The sequence below is a fragment of the Motacilla alba genome, chromosome 3 (genome assembly GCF_015832195.1).
Source record: "Motacilla alba alba isolate MOTALB_02 chromosome 3, Motacilla_alba_V1.0_pri, whole genome shotgun sequence".
NCBI lineage: Eukaryota > Metazoa > Chordata > Aves > Passeriformes > Motacillidae > Motacilla > Motacilla alba.
The window spans coordinates 101,906,918-101,920,901 of record NC_052018.1 but is presented as its reverse complement, the minus strand read 5'-3'; the positions used below and the strand labels follow the sequence as shown (position 1 = coordinate 101,920,901).

Below are 13,984 nucleotides of genomic sequence, written 5' to 3'. Positions count from 1 at the left end.
AGTATTTTATCAAAAGTGAAACTTGTCAGTTTATATCTGGCTAGAACCAAGTATTTGTAAATAGAGACAGAAAAACACTTGTTTCTAGACTTATTTTAACTCTTTACTGCTTTGCTTTTATTTTAGCAAGAAATTTCTGCAAAAGTTCATCTTAACAAAGATGTATTTTGTTTTGAAAAGTCAAATTCTCCTCAGGTTAAATGAATCCATCTTTCACTGAATACAAGTGCTATTAAAAACTTACAAGTTTAGTATATTGACTACTCGAATTGTGTATGTTTATTACATATAAATTGGTTGTAGAAATTTAGCATATTGCTGTCCTTTTTGTGAGAAATTGGCTTCAAATGTTCCTGACCTCATGGCCTAGGTCAATAATCTAAGATAAACTTGTTCTTGCCTGCTTGTTTGGGCTAAAAATAAACCAGACTTTCCAGACTTCAAAAGAAACTTTTGGTCAAGTTGATTGTCCCCTCTCCAGGTTCATATTTTCTGTCCAACCCTGCACATGCTACAGACAGCTTGGAAGTCACTAAGTACAAGGCACAGAAGAGATGCAGCACCAGTTCCAGGATTAGAGCTGTTCCCTGTGCCAAGGGTTGCAGTTCATGAAACTGCACAGAAATTCTCAGTTCAGACCTTTTCAACCTCATAACTTCATTATAATAATCTTTCTTGGATACAGTGTTCTGCATTCACTATTCAAGCACAAACTGAAGGATTTTAAATCCAAGAGAAAAGGAAGTTGAAGCTTTAAGGGAGAGCAGGCAAGGATGAGGGGGCAGAAGGGGGAGTGTGTGGCAGTGTAAGGTGTTCTCACACTCATTTCACAAGCAAAGGACTTGATACAGACAGAGCCTGCAGCAAGCTACATGCCACCATTGACTAGATGCCAAGAAAATTCATGAAAGAATCCCGTGCCTAAAATAACTGGAAATGACCTGGACTCTTCAGCTTTGTGGGTTTAACTCTTCTCAGGACAAAGCTGTGTTGTTCATGGGAGATTGTAACTACAGTTTTGACACCAGGCCTGGGCTTGAAAGGCTTCCTCATTAGCTAAGACCTCATCAGCTTAGAAAGTTTTGGACTCACAGGGTAAATCAGTGCTAAAGCAGATAAATTATGCTTTCTACTGCTACCTCTGCAATTTCCATGTAAGAGGTTTATAACCATAATTCTATTAGAGCTGGTAGGGGGGTGTCTTGCCCTGCAAATTAAGCCCAAGGAGAATCACACACTCGGGTTTTTTTTTTGCAGCTCAGCATCGCAGCAATTCGAGTATTTGCCTCTGTAAGGAGCTGGGCGCTTCTGAATGAGCACTGACGTGTCTAAAGCTGCCTGCACACACAGCAGAGGCAGACAATGAGAGCTGCCCCAGGCCAGTTTCCATGGGCTGCAGTTCACAGCCCGGCCCTGCCTTACAAAGGTCCCCCCAAAGCTCTTCTCTGACCCCCTCTGGAACCAAGCTGGCAGCACTGCAGGCACAGCTGCACTTAAAGAAAGTTTTTAACTCTGTGATTAAAAGAAATATTCAGGAATTTGGGAAAAAATGCCCTCTCTAAACAAACGTGTATTGAATTCACGGCCGAGCAATACCACAGGTAGTGACAGAGGCAGAAAAGTCAGAGTAAGACACAACAAGCATTCTTAGAGCAGCATCTAGCCTTCGTGGGAGGAAGTAATCAGACCTCTGGCAGCAATTACAATTTCTTACTGCACTAAGCTTTGTTTTTATTATGACCCTACTGTTGCTAAGACAGTGCTCTCAAATTACCTTACATACAGACTGCATTAAACAACAGGTTTGCCCAATTTACAGAGCCAGATGGTTCTCCAAAGTTTAATATATCATAGGATTTACACTATTAAAAAAACCCCACAGCCTTGACACTGCTCAGCCAAGCCAGTAAATAACTTCAGCCTTCTCCTGATAGGCACTATGTGGATACAAAGTTTATTTCCTTTCCTGTTTGCAAGTGATGCCTTGCACGTTAGAACAAATCTGGTTTTTGGAGCAAACATTCACACTGTACATTTTTTAAGATTAATTCCATTGGCAAAATTTCCTTGCCCAGATTTTGCACATTCCATGATACTCTGCATATACAGTTGCAAAAAAAAAAATAGTTCAAAATCATTTTTCTGGAAAACTTTGCCTCAAAAATGAATTTTTGGCTGCAATGTTGAAACAAGTCTTCAGGTTTTTTTAATAGCAAAGCCTTGTGCAGTAGCCATTTTGACATTTAACAGCATCTGAGATACTGAGGAAGATCCAGCATCACCTGGTTAGCAGATAATAAGTACAAGGAGTTGGTATTTCCACCTGACCCAGTTTCTAATGCCAGAGTTCAATGTGGCCCCCTTACAATGCTACTACAGCAGTATCCAAAACACTGATTTAAATTTCTTTTGCCAGATTTTATTTTGGGTATTGATAGTTTACAGTTGTCTAAACTTACTCAATACATTTCCTTGAAACAACTGAAAGCAGCTTAAGTGATCAGAATTGTCTCTTCTTGAGCATGGTTATTGCTTGGTATGGGGACACCCAAATACATTCCCAAACAACACTGCAAAGAAAAAATTCTGATAAATGGATGTACATTGGAATTGTACCTAAATGCCTGTAAATTCTTAATGAATTCCAGCTTGGATATTGGGGTATACTCTGAACATGCATTTTATTTGTTAATGCAAATTCTAAACACACACTATTTTTATTCAGACGTGTTAAAAATGACCTAAGCAAAATCTTTTTCTGAAGGCAGCAACCTATGAAAAGTACCATTGGTAAAAGTTGGATCAGTTTGTTCATTTGATTCAGAGAATTAAAATAACTGGGTTAGTACCTTCAGTGCAAGATGAAAGTTCTCAGAAAAGGCAGCTTCAAAAGAATTGGAAGAAAGCAATTAGCTTCCCAGCCCTGAATGAAACAGTTGAAGCTGTATCTGCTTCCATAAAACAGCTGGAGAGAAAGCCAACATTTCCCAACCTTCATTAGCACCAGCACATAGTTCTTAATTCAACATCCATAAGAAACCCTGCAGGCTCTCCCCATCTCAACCCTTTCTATTTTGCATTTCTGAAAGGAAAAATTATCAGAACAAAGAGAAGCATTGAGAGCACCTAGACCGGTGAAAGTATCCCACCAGCAACAGCTGGAACACCCCACCACAATGTCACACTCTGCAGCCTGGGCACAGCCAGAAGGAAGGAAAATGTCAAGCTGGTTTCATGTGGTTGATTTTATTATTACATACTGATAATACATTTCAGCACATCTGATACCAGAGTAAACCCCTGTGGGACAAATAAGTGCCATAATGGAAATTATGGAACAGAACACTGGTGTAAAAAGTGTGGAGAAGCACAGCATCTGATTAAAAAAAAAAACAAAACACAAAAAACAAAAAAACAACCAAACAAACAAAAAAAACCACCAAAAAACCACAACCAAACAAAAACCCAACTGAAAACCAACAAACCCCACCCCCAACAACAAATCAATGCTGTGAAAACTTGTGATAATAAACTTCACTTAAAAAAAAAAAAAAAAACAACACCTTAGGAGAGGCCTAAAGTTCACAAACTTCTGAAAACACAGGAAAAGCCATGTGCATCCCCCCCAGTGAATCCATCACAACTCAATTCCATTAAGACCTTTTGCAAATTCAGTGCTTTTATCTTCTACATATTTCATGTTCTTCTTTTCTGTAAGAGAGCACAGTAAGCTGATCTATTCTACACACATTGTTTCACTCTTTTGGGGCAAATGACAATCACAGTTTCCTCTAGCCTTAAACAGCTATTTCAACCAATACATATATACATACACATGTAAACAAAATGTTACAGAAATGGCTTAAAGCAATTTCATGAAGTAACCCAATTCAGCCATTTGTGCTCTTTACTTCAAAATCCAAAGTGCCAAATACAAGCAGGAAAGGTTTCCACTGTTGCAGTCTAACAATGATCCCATTTACTTGGTGAATTTGTAAAAATAATTTCAAGCCACAATTCCAATTAATTTTAGAGGGTTGAGAACAGGAGTAATACATTTACAGTAACTGCACAGCTTGCACGGCCAAAAAAAGTCTCCAAACTCGTTTTTAAACTGTTATTAACAAGTAATGGAATGTACATGTGCTGGCCATTAAATGTAGAACTCAAAAATAGACACCTACTGCACCGATCCAAATTTGTTAATGCAGAAACATATTTGAAAATATACAAAATCTGAACTTGTTACATGAAATCAAAACCTGGTTTTAAAAAGTGCACAGTAAAAACTGAAGGTAATTACTATATAAATTATCCACAGAGTGTGTATTTCCTGGTTTAGAGCCAACATTAAGTTCTGTTTCATCTGTTACAAGTTCTACATATTTTCAAGCCATTTACAGCACCAATTCAGTTTTTACTAGACCCAAAACCAGCCTCAGCTTCCTGGAACAAACAGGAACTGGCTAATGAACGGTTACTATCTGCATCCTGTGCAGCAGCAGCTTCCAAAGACTCAGCTGTGAACTATCGATTTTTGTTCTTTTTAGAATTTCCCTGCAACAAGAAACAAGCAAAGAGAACGTTATCATTCAGGTAAGGAAATCTAGACAGGTAACATACAAAATCTAAAGTCTAATAATTTATGCCTACAGCAAACAAGGTACAGTCAGACTGAAAATAAACAGTCCACAGACTCCTAAGTTTGACAGATTGTAACCATTTGCTCCGAAAATTCCTCTATTTCTATAAGCACAACAGAGGCAAGTACAGGTATCTCAAATAAGCACAACAGTGCCTTACTACAGCTGAAACCTGTGAAAGACATTTGAGGGACATTCCAAGACATTCAATTGTATTAATACCACCAATATTGTTACGGCAGTGAAGGCAAGTGAAATCATAATCCACCTTCATGTGCCACTCCAAATAGCTTCTCATAGAATAACTGTATCAAATTAAAAACCAAACCCCCACCATAATGGTTTTTTTTCCAAAATGAATTTTATTTTAATTCCAGTTGTACAGATTATTCCTAGTTCAGAGCAGTGCTTGTTCCACAGCTAGCCAACTCACATTTGACCTTCAGTAATTCCACAAAGGAAATGTGGAGCTTAAAATAAAGTTTTGTGCAATAGTTACTCATTGGCAATTCTCAATCTTCCTATTTCCTGAAGATAACATTTGTTTTGAATCTAACAAACAACTCTCTCCAAGTGATAAGGGCTTTAACTGCATCATTTGGATTCCAGCTGAATCCCCTTCTACATTTGGTAACATCTGAAAACCTGTGTGGCTTCTGTTGTGAGGTTCTGAGGTCCTTACAGACAGAGTAACAATTCAATTCTTAGAAGTATGGCAAGTGAGGAATTCCAGAAAACATTTTATAAAAACATTAAGTGCCATGGTCAGTATGCAGCCAAGAGCTTCCTTCTGGAAACACAATGGCTTATACACCACAAAGTAATTTTAAAGAATACAATGCCAAGTTAAAACACTCAGAAATCTGAAGAAAAGCAGGGGGAAGAGTTTACTCTAAAAAATAAAAATCACCATCATGGGATCTTTAATCAGAACATGGAATTTATTATTTTTACTTTTTTAATTCTTCAGTGACACCTGATTCCATGCATCCCAAAAATAAGGAGAATAATGATAATTTATTTGTTTCACAGTCAGACAAGCAAAGGGCAAAGAGCTTCACAACATCTGTTCCTCCCTAGAAGCATCAGAAGAGGATACACCATGGTTTAATCACTGGCTGCTCAAAAAAGCAGACTTCTGTATTTTTCATCATTAGGTAAGTAAAAAAAATCTGTTTCTGACAAGTGGATAGACTCCTTGCCTGGTAAAGAATTTAAGTGTGCATTTCAAGCTCACAGAAGAATACGAGTGGCAACTTTTTCATTCCTACACAGGGGACAGATGGGCTAGAATGTGGAAATAAAACAGAGAAAGAGACCAGCTGCCAAGGACAGAGTATGCTGCAACCAAAAGGAGAGCAGAAGGGACACTTCTACCCAGAACTACATCATAACCACCCAGCCTCAACAGCTGGATTAACAAATAGCTCCATTTTCACCACATTTAAACAAAAAAATGGTGGGATCTGCCATCAGAGGGTACACTTTGAGAACCTAATGTGAAGCAGTGACATGGAGAGCTTGTTCTTTCCCACATGTATGTTTAGCAAGAATTTTTTCTTCACTGAAACCTGAAGGGGCAAGTTTGTGGAGTTTTCTTTCCAGCTGGCTCAGAGTAAGAATTACAGCTTGTGAGCTGGTTTGTCCAAGGGCAGTGCTGCAGGAACACCAAATGTAACCCTCCCAGCCCCAGCTGCAGCCAGGGCCCCGTGCCAGCACTGCCAGCTCACCTTACTGGTCATCTTTAGTGTGTCAATCTCTTCCCTTTGCTTAGTCAAGGTTTCATTCATACTGCACAGGTGGTCACTCATCATGCTTAACTGGTCCTCGTAGCTCCTCTTTGTTGTCATCAATTCATCCTAAGAGAAAAATTAAACAACCAGAGGCCCTGGCTCAGTATTAGTGATACCTGGCAAAGTAGCACACTTCCACCTCCACTTAGTAAGCTCCACTTTTGATGCTGAGTGTGTGCAATTCAGCTAAAAAAAATCCTGTTTTATGAAAGGAAGCCACCAGCTACTTTTCTTTTACCTGAAGTCCCACGCATGGTTTGTTCCCTTTATTTTTGTGTTTCCTTTAGATTTTCCCCCCACTTTTTATGGCTTACATAAAGGAGTAACAGCTAAGTTTTCCACCACTGCTTCCAGCCAGGAAACAAGTAATGTTTATGGGGTTAAAGCATGGCCTGCACAAGAACATACAAGGCATCCAAAGCTGAAGGAACCACCACTCCCCATGCAGCTAGAGAGAGCTGTGATCTCTCTGGGATTACAGAGACATGAGGGGATAGTGTGCATGACTAGAACACAGGAATGAAGGGATAAAAACACTTTAGGAAGAACAGAAGGGAAGAAATCATTCTCTGTGTGAAGAAGTGGCTTGAGGACTAATAAATCTTATCATTAGGAGAACAATAGGGTGATATGACAAGCATCTGCTGCAAGTAGATAAAAATCTCCCACCCACAGACCCTGATCCTCAATAGGGATTTTAACTACTGTGACACATCCTGGAAGGGCAGCAAGGTAGAAACCAAGCAACTAAAGGAGTTGGTCTTGAGTGCAGGGCATAGAACTTCTTGATACCAGTGATCAGTGGGACCAAGAGATGCTCTCTGCTGGACCTGTTACTCACAAGTAAGGAAAAGCTGGTCAGGGATGTGAAAGCCAATGGCAGCCTTGGCTGCAGCTACCATGAGTTAGTGGCATTCAGGATCCTGAGGGAAGCAAGATGAATAGTAGAATTACAGCAACTCTAGACTCAGGAGTAGATCCTGGCTTCCTTCAAGGTCTGCTTGGAAAGGTCCCAGGTAAAACCGCCCTGGAAGTTACAATCAGCCCAGGACAGCTGAATGATCAAGGGCAGAACAAGGAACAATCCAATGCCTAAGACATGGAGTGACTGTGGCAGAAGACCAGCATGGCTGTACAGGAAATACACAGTTCCACAGCTTGATCTGAACTCTCTGCTTTGACCAAAGGACGGGGACAAATCACCTTGAGAGGACCCTTCCAACCTCAACAAGTCTATTATTCAGTATTATGCAGACTACTAAACACACAAATGGTGTGTGCCTGCTGTCTTTTCCTAGGAAGTTTAAAATGCAGTTGGAAATTAACATGTCACGCTATTGTGGAATTTCTTAAAGGAACAAATCAAAAAAGTGTTTAAAAAGGATTGTTCATGGGCACAACAGCTCAAAGCTTCTAACATTATACTCACCTGCATGGAGAAATTTTGGTATTCACCATCACAGACAGATGAACAATAATGATATGAACTAAGTGTAAAGAAAACACGAAGGAATTTATGAATGGTGTATTTATTTATATTTTATTGTACTACTGGCTTCTTTCTCAGCTGTGTGGAGGAGAAAGACAAAGGGACAGGACACTCACAGGATGGCATGAGAGTTGATTTTTGTTAACAACAGCTTCTTAAAGATTACCCCAAAACTATCTTTGTTTAATATTAAGGTATCTATATTAAAAAATCCTAATCAACCTGGCATTTTTTACAACTTTCAGACCCAGGTGTAAGAAAGGATTAAGGATTCCTTGTTTTATCCAAAATTAGTCAAACCACCACCCCTTTTGACATTACAACTCTGTCATTTTCATGAAAATCCTTGACATCAAATAGGCTAAACCACACAGGTTTGGCCAATATAACCTTTTCTTGGAAGCATGTTCCACTTCAACTTTATACCTGGGATATAAATTGTATTATTTAAGGCTCTTCTCCACATACCACTGGAGTTTTATATTCCACAATACAGGAGCTAGTAATGGCATGGCCAGGCTAGATGGTTGTAATTTTTCTGTTCCAACTTCCCCTTACACATGATTACAAAATGCATCTATTACATTACAGAACAATTTACTTGCCTGTAATCTGGTGATGTTTTGACTGGCGAGCTTCAGCTCTTCGGTGAGCGACTCCTTGGACTTCTCTGCCAGAGAAAGCCTTTTGGCAAGTGCTCGACACTACCAAGAACAGGGCAGGGAGGGTACAAGGGACAAAAGTCACTTCCACAGTATTGCCTTGTGGCATCCTTAAGTGCTTGCTTTGGGCTTTTCCATCTGTGATACTTGGATTTCAAGAAACTCAGGGCTTGTGCACATTTTTCAATGCAGAGGTAATGGAATAGTTAACATTAAATGTTTCATTTTACAGAGCTACCATATTGCCAATCCTCTAAATATTGTATTTTTCATGTACCTGCTACAAAACTTCTCATAAGTGAAAAGCAATACAAACAACTCACTCCATGCAAGGCTCAAATATCACAGAAAATATGGTTCCTCCATAGTATGTCATCTTCCATAACAAAAAATATTTCAGAGGATTTGCTCTGTTAAGCTGGAGCTTTAGTGTATTCCACATCATTTATTACACAAATCAAAACAGCCACTACTTTCAAGAGAAGTTCCCTCATGACTTGAAATGAAAAGGAAACCATATCAATGAATCATCTTGTTCATTCTTGCAGTATAACTTATGCCTAAGAGCCAATTTTCTCAGGAGAGCTGTTTCCATCACTTCATAATACACTCAGATATTTGTGAATGACATCAGCATCACTATAAAATTAAGTCAAAACTTCCTCGGTAACTAAAGCCAGCTGCTTCAGCTTATGTGAACAAACCTATACATGACACACATTATACTTCTTAATACAGCCAAGACAAGGCTACCAAAGGATTTATTAAACATAAAAAGCTCTTTTACAGTATCTGTTTTAATGCATGCTAGACCGCAATCAAAAATATTCCAGGAACAGATTTTCATAAAACATTATGCTCCATATATTGAAACTCACTATCGTAGCACTTGCCTGTGGGCAGATCAAAAAGAGATTTACTGTCCTTGCCTGCATGCTCACCTCAGCATGGAAGTGCACTGATTTGCTGTCAGCAAGCTGCAGGTGAGAGGTCAGCTCTGCTATCCTGGCCACGTAGTGAGTTTTTATCAGGTCTTCACGAGACTCAGCATCTGGAGCCTGGCAGAGAAAAGTTTAAGCAAACAACATTTATGTTTAGTAGACTGAATACCCAAATCACAACACTGCCTCTATACAGACTTTTTTCCTTCTTTCCTTCTGAGCCCTGGCTGCTCTTTCAAGAAGTATCAAATTCCCCAAAGACAACAGACAAATTACAGCAGGCCACACTGCAATTTGCCACTCTGATGGGGACTCTTAATGTCAGATTTCCTTACAGGATAAGGAGCTGACTGAAGAGGTAGGAATTTAACTTGCTTTAATATATCAAGTGTCTGATGAAGATGAAAATGCAGAAGTGAACAGCTTTCACCTACATGAAAACTTACTGTCTCCTCCCAACACGGAAGAATTCCATCTCATAACTGTATTTCAGAAGCATACAAAAGTCATAACCATTACCAATGTTGCACTTTCCAGAAGTTTCTTTAGACATTTGAAATTAAAAAAGAAAATAAAAAATAAAAGAGCCCAACAAATCAGTAGTTTACAGACTAACCCACTGGAGTCAGCTTTCAGGTGATTTGTCATTACCTTCAAGTTCAGCACTGTGCAGAAGCCTTTAAGGACTTGTACGAGTTATTATCTAGCCCCCTACCCTTTTTCAATCACATTTTCAGAAGATGAGGAGGAGTGAACTAAACTGCACATCAGTTCCCTGATATATCAGAAAAGGGAAAGCAGTGAACCTTACTCCCAGAAGTTCCTGCTGGAGCAAGTGTTACATTATAGCAGGGCTAAATGAAGAGTCAACACTTATTCTGAGGGCTGGTTCAAGGTTTGTTTCAGTGTGACCTGCGCTTTGTAGCCCAGGCACCGCAGCCAGGGTTTTTTTATGCAGCTTGAGCCCTTCTTCCAGGGTTAAGAATGGAGGCTTGATACGGTTTGGGCTACTGAGGCACAGACAGACTATCACTGGCCAGCGGGCTATGTACAAGATGGGACTGCTAGGAACGGGCCTTGAGCTGTTTTATTTTCCAGCATCAGTCTCATTACATGGTTATGACAATGGGAAGATGCCAGCAGCTCACGTCCCAGGCAGCAGACTAAGAAGTTAATGTTACAACTTACTTTACAAGTTTTTTGACCAATCACACAAAGCAAAAGCATATTGATAGTGGCTCTATCCCATCACTGTAAGCACACGTACCTTTGGTTAAAACAATGCTTGCTTATTTCGAATACAATACCTGCTTGTAAGCCTTAAAACACAATGCACAGAGCTCCATTATTAAGCTTAGAACTTCCTGATATCTCTCTAGATAGACTTTTCTGCAGCTTAGGGAGTTATTCTAGACAAGCGTTAATACACAGACCATTGTTCCATTTGTCCTTACTTTTTTACTTTTTACATAATATTTCTGCTGACCTTTCTCATGGCTACTGCTTAGCTCTAATCACAGTTCTGCTGTCTCTGAGGCCTGTCTTTTGCAGCTTTCCCAAAACCCTCTGATTTTATAGATTCCCACAATGATCAGTGCCTTCCTCAAATTACAGAGAGCAGATCCTCACTCCAGTTCACATTGTTCCAAAAGGCTTACAAGGGCCAAATAACAGTTCACTAATAGAAGAAGAAATTAAAGAACACATGGATTTCAGAAATTTGACCATTTAGTATATAAAGAGTATATAAAGGTCAACTCGTGCCATCATACAGGAGTATTCTTGGTAATTAGACCTGTGGACTAAGTTTAGCAGAATAAGAATTGAAGTATTTAACAGATGGTCTTTAATAATGTTTAAAACAGATTACCTTTTCATTATCAGTAGTTACAGTCAACATTCCAATCTAGAACAGGAAGAAAATACACTTAATGAGAACAGCAAAAAAAAAAAATACCATAGCTGCATTTTGGTTTCAGTCATAGAAGGACTCTGAATTTAAACAATCTTGCAACCATTCAAACTGAAATCAAATTCAAGTACTTCCACCTGTAACATAAGAGTGGTTACATGAGTGCCCTGAACAGAATTAAACCTGACACCAACTCTCAAAAATATATCTCTTGTCTTAGGAGGTACACAGGGAAAAGGCAATAAAAACAACAAGATGCAGCTGGGCTCCTATGGTTATGCAACTGCTTATCATATGAAGTTTATTATGATCATATGAAACTAATTCAGAGCCACGTTAGCACACTGAAACATTACTTGTCGTGTTTAAGAGGAAGGAAAGTCAACCTGGATTTCCTGAATACCTTCCAAATTCATTCCTTTCCCCTCTGACTAGTAAGCACTGACAAAACTCTACAGGAGCCTGTAAGCCAATAGCTGGTTTCATGAAAGGATATCTTCCCAGAGAATCGAAGGGGCTTTTTCCCCCTTGATCTCAACAGGACTAGAGATTCATGTTTGTGGGAAACATTCATACAATATGTTGACCTGTGAGTAACATTCTCATCAAACTCCTAAGGAATCAAATAGAGGATCAAAAACTTAAGATGCCAGTGTACTTCAAAACTGGGGATTTCAAAACAATAAACAATCCATTGGTTACTTTTATCTTGGAGCAGGAAAGTGGGGAGGACAAAAAAAAAAAAAGAATTCTATTGAATGCTGAGTGGATTTATTATTTCTTACAGATGACATTCCTGTTAATACTACTATGCCACTTCAGAAGTGGAATTCAGGGGAAAGGCCAATTCATTTTAAATATGTTAGTAAACAGGAAAAAGCCATTTACCAGCGCAGAAGAGCAAGGAAAGAATGCATGCCTCTTCCAAAAGCAATTGCTGAATCCAAATTGATCCCAATAAGTCTTCAAACCCATTTACAAACACTACCCACCTACCTTCCATTTGCTTTAACATACCTAGAGATGAATAAAAGTATTGGAAACACAGGCCCAACTTGAGATACACACCACTTGCAAAGTTTCCTAACTACAGACAAATAAGAAGGTTAAGCACCTATTATTTCCCCCTCAGTTACACAAGGACAGAACTACAAAAATGTCTTCACAATACTAAAGACAGCAGAGTCTCAAAATCCAAGAAGTGCCCAATTCTGCAGACAGAATTTGCAAGCAGCTTTGCAAATACAAGGACTCCAAGAGTGAATGCTTTTCAATACAGTCAAAAGGCTTTCATTTTTAGTGTTCCACTGATCAAACAGCACTGCTACTAAAGAAAGTGGATTTTTCTCTATTGAAGGGAAAGGTCACTTACCAGACTGGTGCTCTTAATAGGTTCCCTCAGACTCTTTTCTGTGGTTTCCTTCTTTTGTTCTGCTATATTTGGCAAAACTGAATGCTCCTGGATAGTTTCAGTTAAATGTCCACTAAGAGAGTTCTTCAGTTTTTGGTTTTCTTTCTCCAGCTTAATTTTAGCTAGCTGAGCCTCCAACATCCAGTGTTCTTTTTCTTGTTCAAGTTTTGCAATTTTCTCCAAACTCTGCTGGACCTTTAGGAGGGAAAGTTTACAGTCCAGGTTATTGAACCCAGAGAGGCAAAAAACGCACACAGAGGAAATGTTTGAGGACAGTATTATTTTAAACCATGACATAAGAGAGCTAACAAAGTGCAGCAGGTAAACAACCACTGTTCTGAGCCGTGTGCTTAGCTGTGGTTCTTTGTAAAAAATGGCCACTTTTTAAATTAGTTTGAAACATGCACAGCTCATAAAAATGGCAACATTGTACTAAGTGAAAAACCAAAGCAGGGAAGAATTTTATAAAAACTTGAAAGATGTGTACCTGACAATATCACTACCTTTTTCTATGCCAGAAAGACAAACTGTCCCCTCCCAACTGTCCCACCTCACACCCACTTTGTCCAAATAAGAAAACAACTATGGAACAGAACACATATAATCACTGCACATTTCTGCTGAAATTCATTTCACTCCTACTAATACACTTAGAATATTGGTAAGTACAAAAAAAAAAAATCAAAGTATTTGCCTCTGTAACAGTTCAATAACAATGAGTCAAGCACAGGCTGAGTACACAAGCTAATAAAGAAGTGTCAGTATTAATTAGTTGTTCTCATTCACATGAAGCAATGGACAAACTGTGTAGGCCTTTTAAATACCATGTTACCAATCCTGCTTCACCTTCCAGAAAAAAAAAATATATATATGTACATACTGGAAGATAGAAACTGTAATCTATTACTCTAACTGAAAAGAAAAATCAGTGCCCAAAAGAGGACTCAAATCAGTACACAACATTAAAAATGAATCCTTTAGTATGCCTTATTCCTGTCTTTATTTTGCATTTATTTTAATTATTAAATATTACCTGACTTCTTGTATTTCCAAATTAAGATATCAATGGCATGATCCTGGCTCCTATATCTACCTACATGTACATTCTGCAGATAAGCCAGCCTGGCAAGGGT

The 13,984-nt window shown here is 38.8% G+C and overlaps 1 protein-coding gene across 3 annotated transcripts in view; it reads right to left on the bottom strand.

Annotated features, from left to right (window-relative positions):
- Nucleotides 1-3,227: 3,227 nt before the first annotated feature.
- The window catches only part of PPP1R21 (protein phosphatase 1 regulatory subunit 21), a 32,174-nt gene continuing 21,417 nt past the window's right edge, over nucleotides 3,228-13,984 (bottom strand). For 2 of the 3 annotated variants that reach the window (XM_038132671.1, XM_038132672.1), the window contains 6 exons: nucleotides 12,813-13,046; nucleotides 11,399-11,434; nucleotides 9,529-9,645; nucleotides 8,531-8,629; nucleotides 6,374-6,502; nucleotides 3,228-4,557 (listed from right to left, as the gene is read on the bottom strand). In XM_038132671.1, coding sequence (XP_037988599.1) covers nucleotides 4,528-4,557; nucleotides 6,374-6,502; nucleotides 8,531-8,629; nucleotides 9,529-9,645; nucleotides 11,399-11,434; nucleotides 12,813-13,046 — 645 coding nt within the window. In that variant the 3' untranslated portion in view covers nucleotides 3,228-4,527. The remainder of the gene's footprint in view (nucleotides 4,558-6,373; nucleotides 6,503-8,530; nucleotides 8,630-9,528; nucleotides 9,646-11,398; nucleotides 11,435-12,812; nucleotides 13,047-13,984) is intronic. The other variant, XM_038132673.1, reaches the window with a different exon arrangement.